The 14,398-nt window shown below is 36.7% G+C and overlaps 1 protein-coding gene across 9 annotated transcripts in view; it reads right to left on the bottom strand.

Annotated features, from left to right (window-relative positions):
- The window catches only part of PICALM (phosphatidylinositol binding clathrin assembly protein), a 67,030-nt gene that overhangs the window by 15,005 nt on the left and 37,627 nt on the right, over positions 1-14,398 (bottom strand). For 4 of the 9 annotated variants that reach the window (XM_050332311.1, XM_050332312.1, XM_050332315.1 and 1 more), the window contains exons 10-18: positions 13,754-13,877; positions 13,271-13,407; positions 10,930-11,030; positions 5,944-6,093; positions 4,424-4,507; positions 4,001-4,081; positions 1,451-1,558; positions 424-555; positions 304-334 (exon numbers count right to left, since the gene is read on the bottom strand). In XM_050332311.1, coding sequence (XP_050188268.1) covers positions 304-334; positions 424-555; positions 1,451-1,558; positions 4,001-4,081; positions 4,424-4,507; positions 5,944-6,093; positions 10,930-11,030; positions 13,271-13,407; positions 13,754-13,877 — 948 coding nt within the window. The remainder of the gene's footprint in view (positions 1-303; positions 335-423; positions 556-1,450; positions 1,559-4,000; positions 4,082-4,423; positions 4,508-5,943; positions 6,094-10,929; positions 11,031-13,270; positions 13,408-13,753; positions 13,878-14,398) is intronic. The other 5 variants (XM_050332317.1, XM_050332318.1, XM_050332320.1 and 2 more) reach the window with 3 other exon arrangements.

The following is a 14,398-nucleotide window of genomic DNA, read 5'->3' as shown; positions in this document are numbered from 1 at the left end:
GTGTGCCATGATTACCTACAACTACAAAAAACCCATTTTGATGAATTCATTTCTTCAATATAGATAATGTCTAAAAGGAATCAGAGACAGGACACCTTGCCTGCTGCTACCACTGTCACTACCACTAAGTCTACACCTTCCAACAGCTCTCAACAATTCATTTTCCCTTGGATGAGAAGTACAATCCCAAAAATGCTCTGAAGGTTAACATCATGTTGTTATGCATAAGTTTCAATGCATACATTCATAACTATTTACTATCATGAAAATCAAAATGCTCAACTTCCAATTAAGCATACTCACTTTTTAGTAGTTCCATTTCCAATGCCCAAATCTGTCACAAAGGAGCAAAAGAGACTAGTGAAATTCCACTGGTTTAAAAGAATTAAGTAAGTATTTACATGTTAGTGGTTCCATACTTACTGCCTACAAGATTGGCTAAAGATGAATCCAGATCATCTGACACTAATTTATTAGGCGGTACTTTGGCAACTGGAAGACTCTGGTTTTGAGAGGCCACTGTTGGTTTTAGGAGACCACCTAGTTCATCAAAGCCTTGGAATGAGAAACATAAGTGATTTGAATCACAGGCCTTCCATGACGGGCATGACATTCAATTACATAGAGAGTAAGGTCAACACAATGGCTAAAATACAAAATTTAACATAGTGATGCTACTCCATATAAGAAGGACAAAACTTATTATGCCTCTTGATAAAGGAGATATTTACTATGGAAATCAGATTTCACTTCAGTAATTTAACCTATGCGACATCAACTTAATATGGAATGGATTGCCAAGGACCATAAAACAATCAAAATGTAAAGCAAAGAAAGAAATATCTAAAATAGTTCAATCTTGTTTATAAAAACATGTATGTATCTGGTTTTAGCAAATTACTGGTTTATTAAAAAAAAAATAAAATCCAATGTTAAGAGTCTAATATCAAAAGAAAATATTTACTTTCCAGATGCTGTGAAGAACAGAAAGAGCCTGATGAGTGCAATCCAAATTAACTGTGTATGTTTTGATAACTGACCATTTTCTGAACTAATCTTAATGTCAAAAGAATAGGCAAAGAAGCATCAAAAAACGTATTGCATAGAAACATAAAATGAAGATGCCATTTTACCTCTTCCAACCACACTCTACAGACTTAACGTCAGCTAACAGCACATAAAAAGGAAGGCTGTTAACTGTGTGAAGTTTTAATGCATAAAATATTTAAGTGAAGGAAATCACTGTAAACATTTCAGCAGGGTGCACATGGAAATAGTATGTAAGGAAAAATTACTTGATTAATGCTTTATTGACCTTTTAAAGTCAGTTTTCTTTTCTTCAGCTGAAACTCTGTCCCAGCAGTATTAGTAAATACAGATTAAGAGATTTATACCCCAAGAACAAATTAAGTTAAAGGACATGCGTCATCTATTTTAGCAAGTCTCTTACCACCAGAATCTGGGACAACATTAGAAGATTTGTTTCCAAACACAGACTCAAAGTCAACATTAAGGCCAGATGATGGCTGTGGTTGAGCAACAGGAGATGGAGTGAACCCTGTAGGGGAAAAAAGAAAAAAGTTGAATGTTTTTATATACAGCATTTCCCACAATTTATGCAAGACAAGACAAATAAACACGTAGATTATTTCAGTACTGCAGAAAGACCAGAAATATCGTAAAGGTTCAGATTACACTCCGACACTGAGCAATTTATTTGGTCTTTATTTGAAGTTACTCTTCCAAAGAAAGGTTTTGTCTCAAATTGGACAGAGAGGCCATAGAAGACACACCCCTGCAACTGCTGAACCTCTGACTATTGACATCTTCCTTATGCTTTTACCATATACTTACAATAACATTACAGATAAAACAATCATCATGCTTTTCCAGGAAGACACTCTTATAATACTAGTTACTTTCACAGGGGTTACTTAGATATTTCTGGACACACGTTTTGCAGTTGACCACGTTTTTCAGGTAAATTTCTAGAAATTGTGGCAAGATAAGGGGAGTTACAGCCAAGTTTCAACTCCTGTTTCTGTCTAAACTTACTCCATTTGTCTCATATATATCTGTAAAGCAGTGTTCTACAGTACCATAATTTTTTTCAACACTGAAAATTTATTGCAGTACAAAGTATTGAGTATGATGTTCAGCAGCACTGAGTTGATAGTTTAGTAATACAGAGGGGAATACTGATTTGTTTCTAGAATTTTTCAATGTTATATATGATCACACACAAGCACATGCATGTATATCGCCTTGATATTCAGGCAATGACAGAAGCAATTATTACTTTATATGAAAAGTACCAAAAAAAAAAAAAAAAGCAATGCCATCTTGAAAACTACCTCTTCTGGTTTCTAACAAAAACAGGATGACACAGAGAAACAAAAGGATCACAGATACATCAGCAGTAAAACACTGCAGTGGATAGAAATAACTGACAAAGAATACTTTCATTTATCCTTCTGTGACAGCACTTCATTTCAATCTTACTGTTTTACTGAAATAAGTCACATTTCACCTAAAAAATTAGTAACTACAGGATGCTATCCTTGAACAGAAACTTCACAAAAAAAACCCCAAATACAGATTACCTGTTCTTTCTATTTGTCTTAAAGCAACATAAAACTTCTAACTCAAAAGTATCCATCACTAAGAATTCTGACAACATAGTTTTCATTAAAAACAAATCAGAGGAAAACAGCATGCAACAAAACATGGGAAGCAGTAATGTGGGAAGAGATCATGAGTAAATCATCAACTAACCAAAATGAGTATCTTTATGACACGTACACCATCAAGTTGTAACAAGCCATTTCAGACTCTGAACTGCCGACAGGAATTCTCATGATGGGATGTCCTGCAACTCTTAAAACTGTGCCTGTACTAATACAAAACCTGACTTAAAATAGCTCATATTTTGCTTTAACAAACAGCCTTAACTGAACCACACTGAGTTTTTTATGAAGCTAACAAGATGAGACCAACTCTAAGACAACACAATACACAAAATTCCTTTGAATCAGTCTCTGGAAAAGATCAAATCTTACTCCTGGTATCAGCCACCAGCCCAGGGCATTCTGTTTAACATGGATGTTTTGAAAGGTGTAAAGGCCAGTATTTTTAATGTAGTTCCTTCAAGAGAATAAACAGGTAAGACTTGACAGAAACTAATCATCCTGCTTTTTGGATATGGAACAAACAGATTCATTTGTAGTATTTAACCTTTGGTTAAATGACTCAAGCTGATTTCTGTTCGAAGACACTAAACCAAAATGTGGCTTTATGGGGCTTTTAAGAACTAACCCTTCTATAAATCATTTACTGAAGGTATTCCTAAGACTTGGATTTCAGCAGTGTTAACACACCCTGTTCACCTGGTTTAGACAGATTATCACCTGTCACAGCCCACAGCCTGTCTAGTAACTGTCAGGACAGTGTTTCAGAACCAGCATCGGTATGGGGGTACTACACAGACCAGTATGGGGGTACTACACAGACATTATACAGCTGCACATATAATTTTTAAATTTTATTTATTAATTTAATGCAGCAGATACCTCTTTTTCCTGTTCTGTTGCAAAGCTTAGTTCTTGTTTAGTGTACTGTTTAAGAGTAATACACCAACAAAACTGCCATAAACAGCACGAACATCCCAATCCCTTTACCTTAAAAACAATGAGGTAGAGCAAGATGACAAGATACTTATAAACATGCATGTCTTTTGTGTGGTATGTAGCAACATGTGAACTACAAGAGGTCCTGAAATGGAGATACTCATTTCGTATTTAGACTAAATAAGCCTTAGTTTAGCACAAACTAAAAAAAAAAAAAATACATACCATTTGTGACCACACACCTGGCACAAGCACAGGGATAACAGTTGGAGCCGCTACAACAACGCACTTCTGTAGCCAATAACCTACTAGTTCTAGGCACACAACACATTCAAACTTCTGTGTCTGTGGTAAGGCTGGATCCCATTACCTACCTCCAAATAGACCAGCTACAGAAGAAGGCTCATTGCGGAAATGAGAAGCGCTAGGGTAAGCTTGAGGACCACAAAAAGAATCTGATAAGGCGTATCACACAAGAGAGAAAGCCATGAAAGGAGAAGAGGGAGAGTTACAGAAAGAGAACCAAGATATATGGTTTATCTGCTATTCAGAACTCTAATTTCAGGTCAGTCTATAAATCCACATAACAGTCTAATAACATAGAACCAATGGAATGAAATCAATACACAGACATACAGTAAGAAACAAGTTTACACACTCTATAACACAAAAGGGGAAAGCACAGTTTCGAAGTAACAGCTATATTAGGATGAAAACTTTTTTTTTCCCAACCAAATGCCATGTTTTACACCCTTGAAAGGAATGAGTGTAAAAGCTTCAAGGCATTTTACTTATACCTGAAGTATAAGGATACAGCCCAATAGTGGATTCATATTTGGTTGCCACAAAAGGATTTAGTTGAGTAAACGGATTGTAATGATCTAAAGAACCAGAAAGAGTTATTTTAAATCCACATGCACATTATTGTAGCACCTTGATTGTGCTACAGCTAAAATTGCATTTACATTTCACATATCAATTTGCCAGGAGGCCACAATTTGGTTCTAGATATATCCTTAAAGCATGAGACACTGGAAGGGGATGTAATGTATCAACGGCATCCATTTCCAGTGACTTCAGGGCTGTCATGTAATAAACACTACTCAGACCAGCAAGTGCCACAAAAACCCACCAGGCTCCTTGTTCGCAGCCCTGCACTGCAACTCTTTGTATGACTGCAGAACAAACTATACAGAGGAAACTCATCTGACTAAATAACCATCCTATTAAAAAAAACCCAAACCAGCTGTATTTCAAATGATCACTCTACATTCATGTGAACCATACCAATTTTACTGGAAGCATGGAAAATTAGAAGCACAGAGCAGATTGCTACATAGTAGTACCAACTTAAAGTATATGTATACTACTGCTTCAGTCAACTAATCCTCCCTGGGAAATCTGGAGAGAAGTTCACAGCAAGAGTTCCTCAGCTTGATCTTACTTGCTTTCTCTTTCCACTAAAGGCAGACAAGCTAGGAAACTAGTCAGCTGATGTGACAAAGTAGAGGTGGTATGAATATCTCTAAAGACACTCCTTGGGTTTATTTCTGTTAACAAGTATAAAAGGTAAGAGTCTGGATTTTTCTTTTTATCAACTCTAGTGGGGTTCAACCAGCATAAAGACAGCCTGTGGAGTACAACTGTCTTTAAATCTAGCTTTGCTTATCAGAACTGACATGTAATTAATTGATTTTTAGTCCATGAAAACTAATTGAACTTTTCATATTGAAAAGTAATTGAATTACTAGACAGTTGCACCAACAGAAACATCAGAAGGATTTCTAATGAGACAGCCATGCTGAACCACCTCCAAATTAAGATGTCAACAGTTTTTAATAGGTGAGTTATTAGTTTATTGCCTTGTAGGTAAACAGCCTGAGTAGATCATGCACCAAAATGTGCAGGGCTCTATCAGCTTTGTTAATGACTCGGGAAAAACATCCACTATGAAACAATTCCTTTTTCAAAAAAACAACATTTCAACCTGAGGAAGAAATCAGCAGCATTTCATTTTCATTCCAAGAGATACGTAGTATTTTACATCAAAATTCCCCAAGTATAAGAGACTGTGTAAAACTGCACTCAAGCAACTGCTTTAACTATAACTTTCTTTACATCGGGGTAGAATCCCATCTAGGAAGCCAAGCAAGGATTATAACACCATTTTCATGGCACAACTACTAAATCAAATTCTAACATAGCACAAAACCAGCCCCAAATGACCAGCTTTTATTTTCTGAATGGCCCCAAAAATATACTAAAATAATGTTAGATTTCTTAGGAAATAGGAAATTAGTTTAAAATGGTACTTTACCAACAAACATTTCATGTGTGGGTGTCCTACTGGTGAAAGTAGATACATCAGAAGACACAGACAGATGAGCAGCATCGTTAGTTTTTGTAAGGAAAGGATTTAGGTTTGGAATGGCATCATCAACACTATCAACAGTAGCAGAAAAAGGATCTGTTCAATTCCAGAGAGCAAGAGAAAGAAGAAAATGGAGATGGATTTAGTTACATGCTGCTTCCTAGGTACAGAAGAGCAGAGTTAAGAAGAGTCCAGGAGGTACAGTTTTCTCCTGACACCTCTAAACTCAGGATGACCTACCTAACTGTTGAATTTTCAAATTATCCAGAATTAACTATTCTCTACTCAAGAAAAATACTACAGATATTAGCCACAAATTTCCTTTTTTTTTTTTTTTTTTTTTTAATTAATAACACCTTGGTCTTACAAACTGCTTCTTCCTGGGTGTATTTTATACTGAAAATAAGTATGACACTTGCAGCACCAAAGTCTCTGGAGCAGAGACTGCCTGTCAGCACAACAGAACCCCAGGTGCTAAGCAAGGATTCGATGCAATATCATCCTCAGGGCAGCTTTAAAAATCCCAACAAAAACAACTGAGCTGTGCTTTTCCTTCTTCAAACTGTGCTTATGGATTTTTCTGCTACTCAGTATCATGAAATTTTCACGAGCTATGAATATACCAAGGTAGCACACAGAACAGAAGCAATTCCTTCAGTACCTGGGGCATCTGGAGCTACAAGCTTGTTGTGGATATGCCATTACATGCAAGCAAGAAAAATCCTGTTCTGCTTTGAGGGACAACAGCCAGACAGCTGTGATGTGGAAAATGTTCCTCACTAAAAAACTGTCAGACCTTACTGGAATGAAGGAAACATGGATCTATACAAACGACTTCCCAAGGTATACAGGAGTTTCAAGGCTTCCTGAGGATGGATGCAATTGCCAAGCTAAAATACCCCTTTACTTCAGGATCCAACAGATAAACAGGATAGGAAAGGCAGCTACAGTAATTGACAGAAGGAGCTGTGGTTGAGCTGCATGGTTCCAAAATCTATGAATCCTTGATGGAAAACTCAAGAACACACTAGGTGAGATCAGCAAGGGTTGCATCTAAGCCCTATTTGTTTTATCACAGTGCCTAGATCTGCAACTTACTCTTCTATGCAAAGTCACTACAGAGAAATGTCTGAATAATAACTAGAGGAGAGATTTATTAAGTACTTCAGTTCCTGGCCATTTCTTTTTTCTTTTTAAAACCTTGTTAGATTACCAATTTATCCACAACTCTTGTAAATACTATCATGCTGTGTGCTGCAGTTTCAAAGTGTAAGCTATCTTACCTCCCTGAATCTGACCTGATTCTTAGCTATAAATCCCACACAGCTTGTTAACATGTTCAGTAGAATGCAAATCCTAAAGGAAACACAATTTAAAAACTATAACAGTATTATTCTTTGCAGGTTTAATGCACACTTTGATTTTCTGCAAGCTCAAGGCATCTTATTAGGTAAGACCTGACTTCTCTCCCAAATTGCTTGGCTACGTTGCAAGAACGGGCAAAGTACTTTAGAAGACCTTTCCCTAAATCATTCAGTCAGCAAAATGACTGTGTCCAACACTGAATAAAGGATAAGCAGAACAAGCTAATTTAGAATTTGTAATATATAACAGCAACACAAAACTTTGTGTTGTCTTATGTATGTTTTATATAGTGGACATGCCAATCAGCCAGTCACCTGAAACTAAGACCCAGCTTTCAGGTACTCCTTAAAACTGCTATCTGCTTTGAATCCTACTCTACAAGCTGTAGAATAAACAGATCTGACAATAATCCTTTGGTCAGCTCCTCCTTGCTTTTTCTGTTGCTGCTTCACATTCTTCTGATTCTATTGGTTCTCCTTGTAATTGGAAAAAAATTCAAACAGATAGGTCAGACCATTCACTTCCACACTGATACATTTGTTTTGCTTCAAGTTTCGGTGTAAATTCATAGCTGGTAAATATACCACACACAGCTGGAACAGTCTCCAACCAGTCCCATTAAAGAGCCCAGATAAAACAATACAGAGGAAGCTAAGAAGGACAAAGTTTTTAAACCGTATCTGTCTAAATCTACTGTCCACTGAAATTATTTTACACATGCACTTGTCAGGAAAACTCCCACATACTACTTTCTGTTCCCAAATCCCAAGGTTGTATATGGAGTTTCCTGCATTTTGGGTAGGAATACAATATAATGGATCTTTAGATAATTGAGATTTCCTCAGGAATGTAATCAGCTCTCAGACTCTTTGTCTGCCTCATTCTAATTCTAGCCAGTGTGTTCTGTCTTGTCTGAGCCTCAGAACTTGCCAATGGTAGTGACAAAGGTAACCGAAAATTAATTGGGTTTGGATAATTCATATCCTTGGGTATTCAGGTTTTAAAAACTGTTGACAGCAACACTCCAATGTTTCTAAAGCCCAATTTCATCCTTGAATACACATGGCATCTATTTGTGTCAATGGAATCACTCTGCACCTGCATGCTATCGTTAGGTATTAATGATTCAGGTGCATTTAAAAGAATAATTTGAATTTTACCAACTTTTAAGTTATCCCACTAGATTTTACCTGAAAGGACAGCAACAAAGGTTTTTCAGCAGAATCTCTTACAGTTTGAAAAAGGTAAACTGAGAACATACAACCACAGAACCCATTCCCCAGGAGTTTAACCTTGTTAGTTTAAACATTTTTAGAAGCACAATACTAAAGGCAGCAACCCAGATATAATGCTTCAGCAACAATTTACTGGTTTATTACATACCTATGAGCTGCTGCACAAAATTTTTTACAGTAACTGATTTTAGCTGATTGTAGCTGATTTGATACTCTTCTCAAAGTCACCATATACACCAAATACAAACATCATCATGTCAGAAAATTACCTAAGGGAGGGTTGCTGTGCAGTGGTTAGAGCACAGGACTGGAAATAGTTCAGGTTCCATTCTTGGCTCTGCCACTGACTTGCCGTATGACTTCAGACAAGTCAGTTAATTGCTCAGATTTCCCCATCTGTAAAATGTGGAAAGCACTTCTTATCTACCTCACCTGTGTGAAGTGAGTGTTCATGTCTGTAAAGCTGAAGAGTTGGGTTTTTTTGATGAAAGGTAACACAATAAATGGTGATCCCAGAACTTTAGCCTAAAATTTTAGCAGACAATCCAAAACCTTCACAGTTAATTAAGTCTTAAAAATATTTAGAAATGTGTCGATAGTAAGCAAATATATCAATGACTATTAGTGAAGACTCACACCATGAGTAACACAACATTGAACAAATACAGACTTTCAGGCTAATTTTTCAGGTTAATAAAGAAATGTGATGTGACCTTTGAGAGGAAGATAATTTCCCCTTTTACCTGTCACTCATGAAACAAATAGGACCAGCTGAAACAGAAGATATTTTGCAGAAAGCAATCAAAATGAGCCAAAACATTTTTCTCCATTTCTAAACCCTAAGCCTATTAAAAGCTGAAATTTGTATGCCTAACTCCACGCACTCTTCACTGAATCTTTCTCAGAAGATGCTCTGCTCAGTAAAACTAAAGGACAAGTAAGCTACTTTTATTTATTTTAGAAGCTACCACATATATTGGCATTGCCTCTGTCACTCAAAATTGTGTTATTTCCCTACAAACAAATGTGAGAGAGTACACAAAAAAATTCCAATTACACAGCAGAAAGTAAACAGGAAAGCAGAATACATACACCGCTTATTATGAAGATATATTAGATAACTGGAAAGATATTAAGAAGAGCCACAGCTAATAAAAAGAAACAGGGAAGTAAAAGTTTAGAACAAGATTGTTCTAGTGCCTACAAAACTTCCTGAAGCAGCAACTCCTAATGTTTTGCATCATAAAAGAAACTATTTTCGCAAGCATCTAATTAAAAAAAAAATCTGAAAATAGACACATAGTTCAGGAGTTTACTGGTTTTTTTTAACGTTATTTACGTAGAAAAGTAAAAAAAAAAGAACCAACCATCTGTCATAAAGATTTTTAATTGTCCACCAGTATAACCAACAACGCAAGCAGGCAATATGTTACTGTATCTGAATTACTCTGGAACACTGCAAAGCAGACAAGAACTTTGAGTGAACATCTAAATATTCTGGCACTTAAACTTATCTTGAAGTAACATTCATGACTTTCTAGAATGCTCGTTTGGCTCCTTGGTTTGATGGCTTGCCGGTATCAATGGGATCATCTCTCACCACATTCAAACCATGCTAGCAACTCAGCAGAACAATAGTTTGGGTGTTCTGAAGTAGACTTCAGAGGGAAAAGTATAAATTTTGTCTCTGCATTTAAGAGATACAATCACAGCTTTTTGCTAATTTGATGTTGCAGTTAAATGAAATATAGAAGAGAATTTGTAAAGAGGAGCCTTATTATTTCAATAACCAACTCTGGCTTTTCTTTCTATGTATAGTTGTCACAAATGTCTCCTTTCAGGCCTCATCCAAGTTTTGCTTTATCATCACCAGCAAATTTGATTAAACATTAGATAAAATTTAGAATATTTATTAAAAAAAGTCTGCATTCCATTAGAATATTTACTAAAAAAAGTCTGCATTCCAGTTCCCATGTATGTAGCACAGGCTACCAGGCAGATATCTTCACAGAACCAGCTTCTCAGAGCCAAGTTTTTGCAGCTTGCTATGTGACTCTTGAAGAATGCACTTATGAGGCTGACAGAGCTGGCCAACAATTAAAGTAACTTTGCTAATGAGAACTCTTGTATCAAAATTATTTAGAATCACCACATGCTGCTGCATTATTTTAATCCATACCCAGATTTGACTTTTTCTGCTTCCTTCACCCAACTGAAGTTTGTCTTTGGAAGACGTCTCTCTTTAAAAAAGAAATAGCCCCCACACTAGGGGAAACGTTTACAGGAACACAGCCATAACAATCAGAACCTTAATCCAGCTCAGAATTCTTACCTCCCCAGGTACTTCCTACTTGTGGAGCAGCAGATATGGGATGTACAGACGGATGAAAAGTTGGCTGCAAATCAAGCAGATCATTTGGCAGCTTTGAAGTGCTACAAAGATAAATTAATACAACTGTTTGAACTACATCACAGTTTTCAATATAGGCAAATGGTACCGACTGTCAACAGTAATGAAAGCTTTGTTACAAAATGGTTATTATAGAATGGGCAGAACTAAGCCAAAATTACAAAGGCTGGTGAACTCCATATTTTCAGTTCTGTAAAAATGGGTTAATTTAGCAAGATGAGTTATGCCAAGTGACTTTTGTCAAAGCTGTCTAAGACAGAAAGACTGACAGTCTTCTCGTCTTTCACACAGTCCAACTCCAGGGCTAAACCAAGTTATGTTCAGCAGTCTTCAGCAAGTTTTAAAATCACCTCATGAAAGCCCTACACTGTGGCAAAAACAGACTGACAAAATGAACTATAATGGGCTGTGCCATCAAAACGTTACACCTAAATTCTACAATTCACATCTCTCCACTATCAACCATTGCTGAGAAACTGCCTTACAGCTATGAACTATTAAAGAACTTTGGGGAAAGCAAAATAAAGCAAGCCTTGAAACATTTGATCAAACCTCAGGCATGTGAATGAAAATTCTTTTAAATGCACATTTCAGATCATTCAAAACCAAACTGAAACCTCAGAACATCACATGGAAATGTAGAGTGAAGGTTTATATACAACTGCTGCAATAATTTAAAGAATCTAACAGGAACAGTAAAACTCGTCCACTTGCAGAGAGTTCATTTCATACTTTAAATAAACCTTGGAGCGCTGTGTTCTCCCAGAACTTTTTAGTACACAAAATGAACCAAAATTTGCACATATGGTTACTCCTATGGACACAAGCTGTGTCACTATGACATCCAAGCATCTCTCAAAATGAGATTGGCACAAGAGCTTAAGGGCTAGTAGCGATGTCCTAGATCTCTGTATATTTTCTTGCTGACCCAATCACTTGAATAATTCACAGTTTTTAGTGTTCCATTCCAACAGTGATTGCAATCATATTTTGCCACCACTGCTCCTATTAAAAAGCAGCATGGTCTAGCACTGCCCTGTAATGTGAGCTGCTGAACCAAGATAATTTTCAAGGTAAAGCTTGTTCAAGGTAATGACAGGGATTAACCAGACACACTGTATTTAATAGCAAGCAACTGAACTTCTGACCCAGTATATCCCCTTCATGGCAGCTCCTGCTGTAAAATCTGTGCTTTGCTCATAGCAGTCATATTGCAACTGAATTGAAAGACAAAGAAACACTAACATTTGTGTTTTTTAGAAGAAAATGCAGCATTTCTGTCTGTCTGAAGAAGTTTCATCAGATGTTTCTCTTTTTCAGACCTCTTAAGAAGCGAGATCAGATATTCAAGTTCATATACTCTTTATAAATTCTCTGGCCTCTAAAAAGCAATTTTAAAGAAAATCTCTTTTACAAGGCAGTCTTACAGTTACTAATATTGACAGGTTCTCTAGCTCCTTATATGTGATTCAGCTATTTTCCACATACTTCATGTCAAGTAATTTCCTACAACAGCTTTCTAATGGAAAAAGAAAGCTGTCAAAGTGCTGACTACCTTAAAAGAGGAATAGATTCTTATGTGAGCTCTAATGAAACAACTAAACAATCCTTTAGGTTTAGGATCACACTAACAGCAAAAACGTGCCTTCAGAGAACCAATTCCTTCTATACTGATAAAAGCAGTGTACCTTCTGCTGCTACTTAATTTGACAGGTATTTCACAGAACGGAGATCACACACTTGCTCGCATCAACAGCTCCTGCTAGTCAAAGATCAGGATTAGCGTGCAGTGAGTACTCATGCACTGTCTTTGCAGGTCCTTGCAGGCAGAGATGTTCTAGATACAATGCAAGACTGCAAAATCTACCTCTCCTATTTCAAACCCTGTTTCAGGCTCTCCTTTCTCCGAAAATCTACCAAGAATATTTGTTGCCCCTCTACTTTTCAACATCTAGAAATACAGTTTCTTTATGACCTCTCAAACAGAATTTTTATTTGACTTCTCAAATTTACTTGCCATGTTCTCTGAGGACAAACCTTTTTTTTTTTTTACATGGACAAATGTGTCATACCAGAAACCATTCTTCAAACAGATGATGAAAACACACTTCCTATGTTATTTATGGCAATAGATTATTTTCCCATCAGCTTTACCCAAAACATCATTTCCTATCACGTCACTAATGTACTCCACACCCAAGCAATAGATACTTAGAGGAGACCCTCGCTTGCAGTGCATCTCACAGTGAAGCATTCAGCATACCTGTTTGAGGAGCTAGGGGTAGAAAAAATATCAATGGCTGGTGTGGTCATTATGCTTCCTGCTGCTGTCGACACAGGAGAAGCTGCAGTTGTTAAAGAGGTATGAGGTTTCTTTGCAAGTTCCTTTAGACGTTGCTCCTGTTGGGAAAGTGAGCTGGCATAAGAAATCCAGAAACAATATTTGTGTATATGACACTGGAGGTAAATAAAGCAGAACTAAAGAATTGTTCTTATTTATTCTACACACTAGTATCAGCCACTTATAATTACAAGAATCAGAGCTTCCACAAATCCTTCAGAAACTATTTTAACAAACCACAAGTTGTATCATCTAAGTACACACGGTTCTACTTCCAGCACTTTGCCAAAAGTAAGTGTTCAGTGGTAATCACTCTGGTTTTCCCTTCGCTCCTGTAAGAATACTAATAAGCTATCAACAAGAACATGGGAAAAGCATTTGCAATTAAAAATTCTGTGTGCCTACCTTTAAAGCTTTTAAGCGAGCCTGTTCTTCCTCTAATGCAGCTTGTTTTTCCCTTTCATCAACTTTTGTGAGGGACAGGCCAGTGCTTGCAAGGGAAGAGACTGCATTGGAAAGGGTGGTAGCCCTACAGTAATTGGACAGGAGAGAAGCTGGCTGTTAACAGATGACATGTGATTGGAGCTTAGAACACTCTGCTTGTATCCACCCAGTCTCCTTCAGAACTCTTTATAACACTGGTTATATCTTACACTGTACAAGACAAAGTGGTAAGTTTAAATAAGATACACCATCTGAAATGTAAAATGCTCAGAAAGCATGCTATCTGCTCTTGCACACTGGCTTTTGGATTTTCCCCCTTAAATGTTTCCTCTCCAAACTGTACCACAAAATTCATGTTTGATGTGCTCTTTTCCTGTTTGCCTAAGATAGCATTATCTGTAGACATACAGGAATATTTGATAAAATCTGGGGTCCAATTCAAATTGCTGTTAATTCAACAGGTCTACCTAACAAACTATCAATGCTACTAGTATATCCCAAAGGAACTTTGTAATTTATCATAATTTTTAAGAGTATGCAAAAAGATTTAAAACAAACCCCTAACTCTTAACAATCGTACAAAAGAAAGCAAGTATTCTAAAAAGG

This window comes from Myiozetetes cayanensis, unplaced genomic scaffold (genome assembly GCF_022539395.1).
Source record: "Myiozetetes cayanensis isolate MyiCay16 unplaced genomic scaffold, myiCay2020 scf5-8, whole genome shotgun sequence".
NCBI lineage: Eukaryota > Metazoa > Chordata > Aves > Passeriformes > Tyrannidae > Myiozetetes > Myiozetetes cayanensis.
Note: the sequence above shows the minus strand (reverse complement) of the source record. Positions and strands in the feature narration are given on the sequence as shown.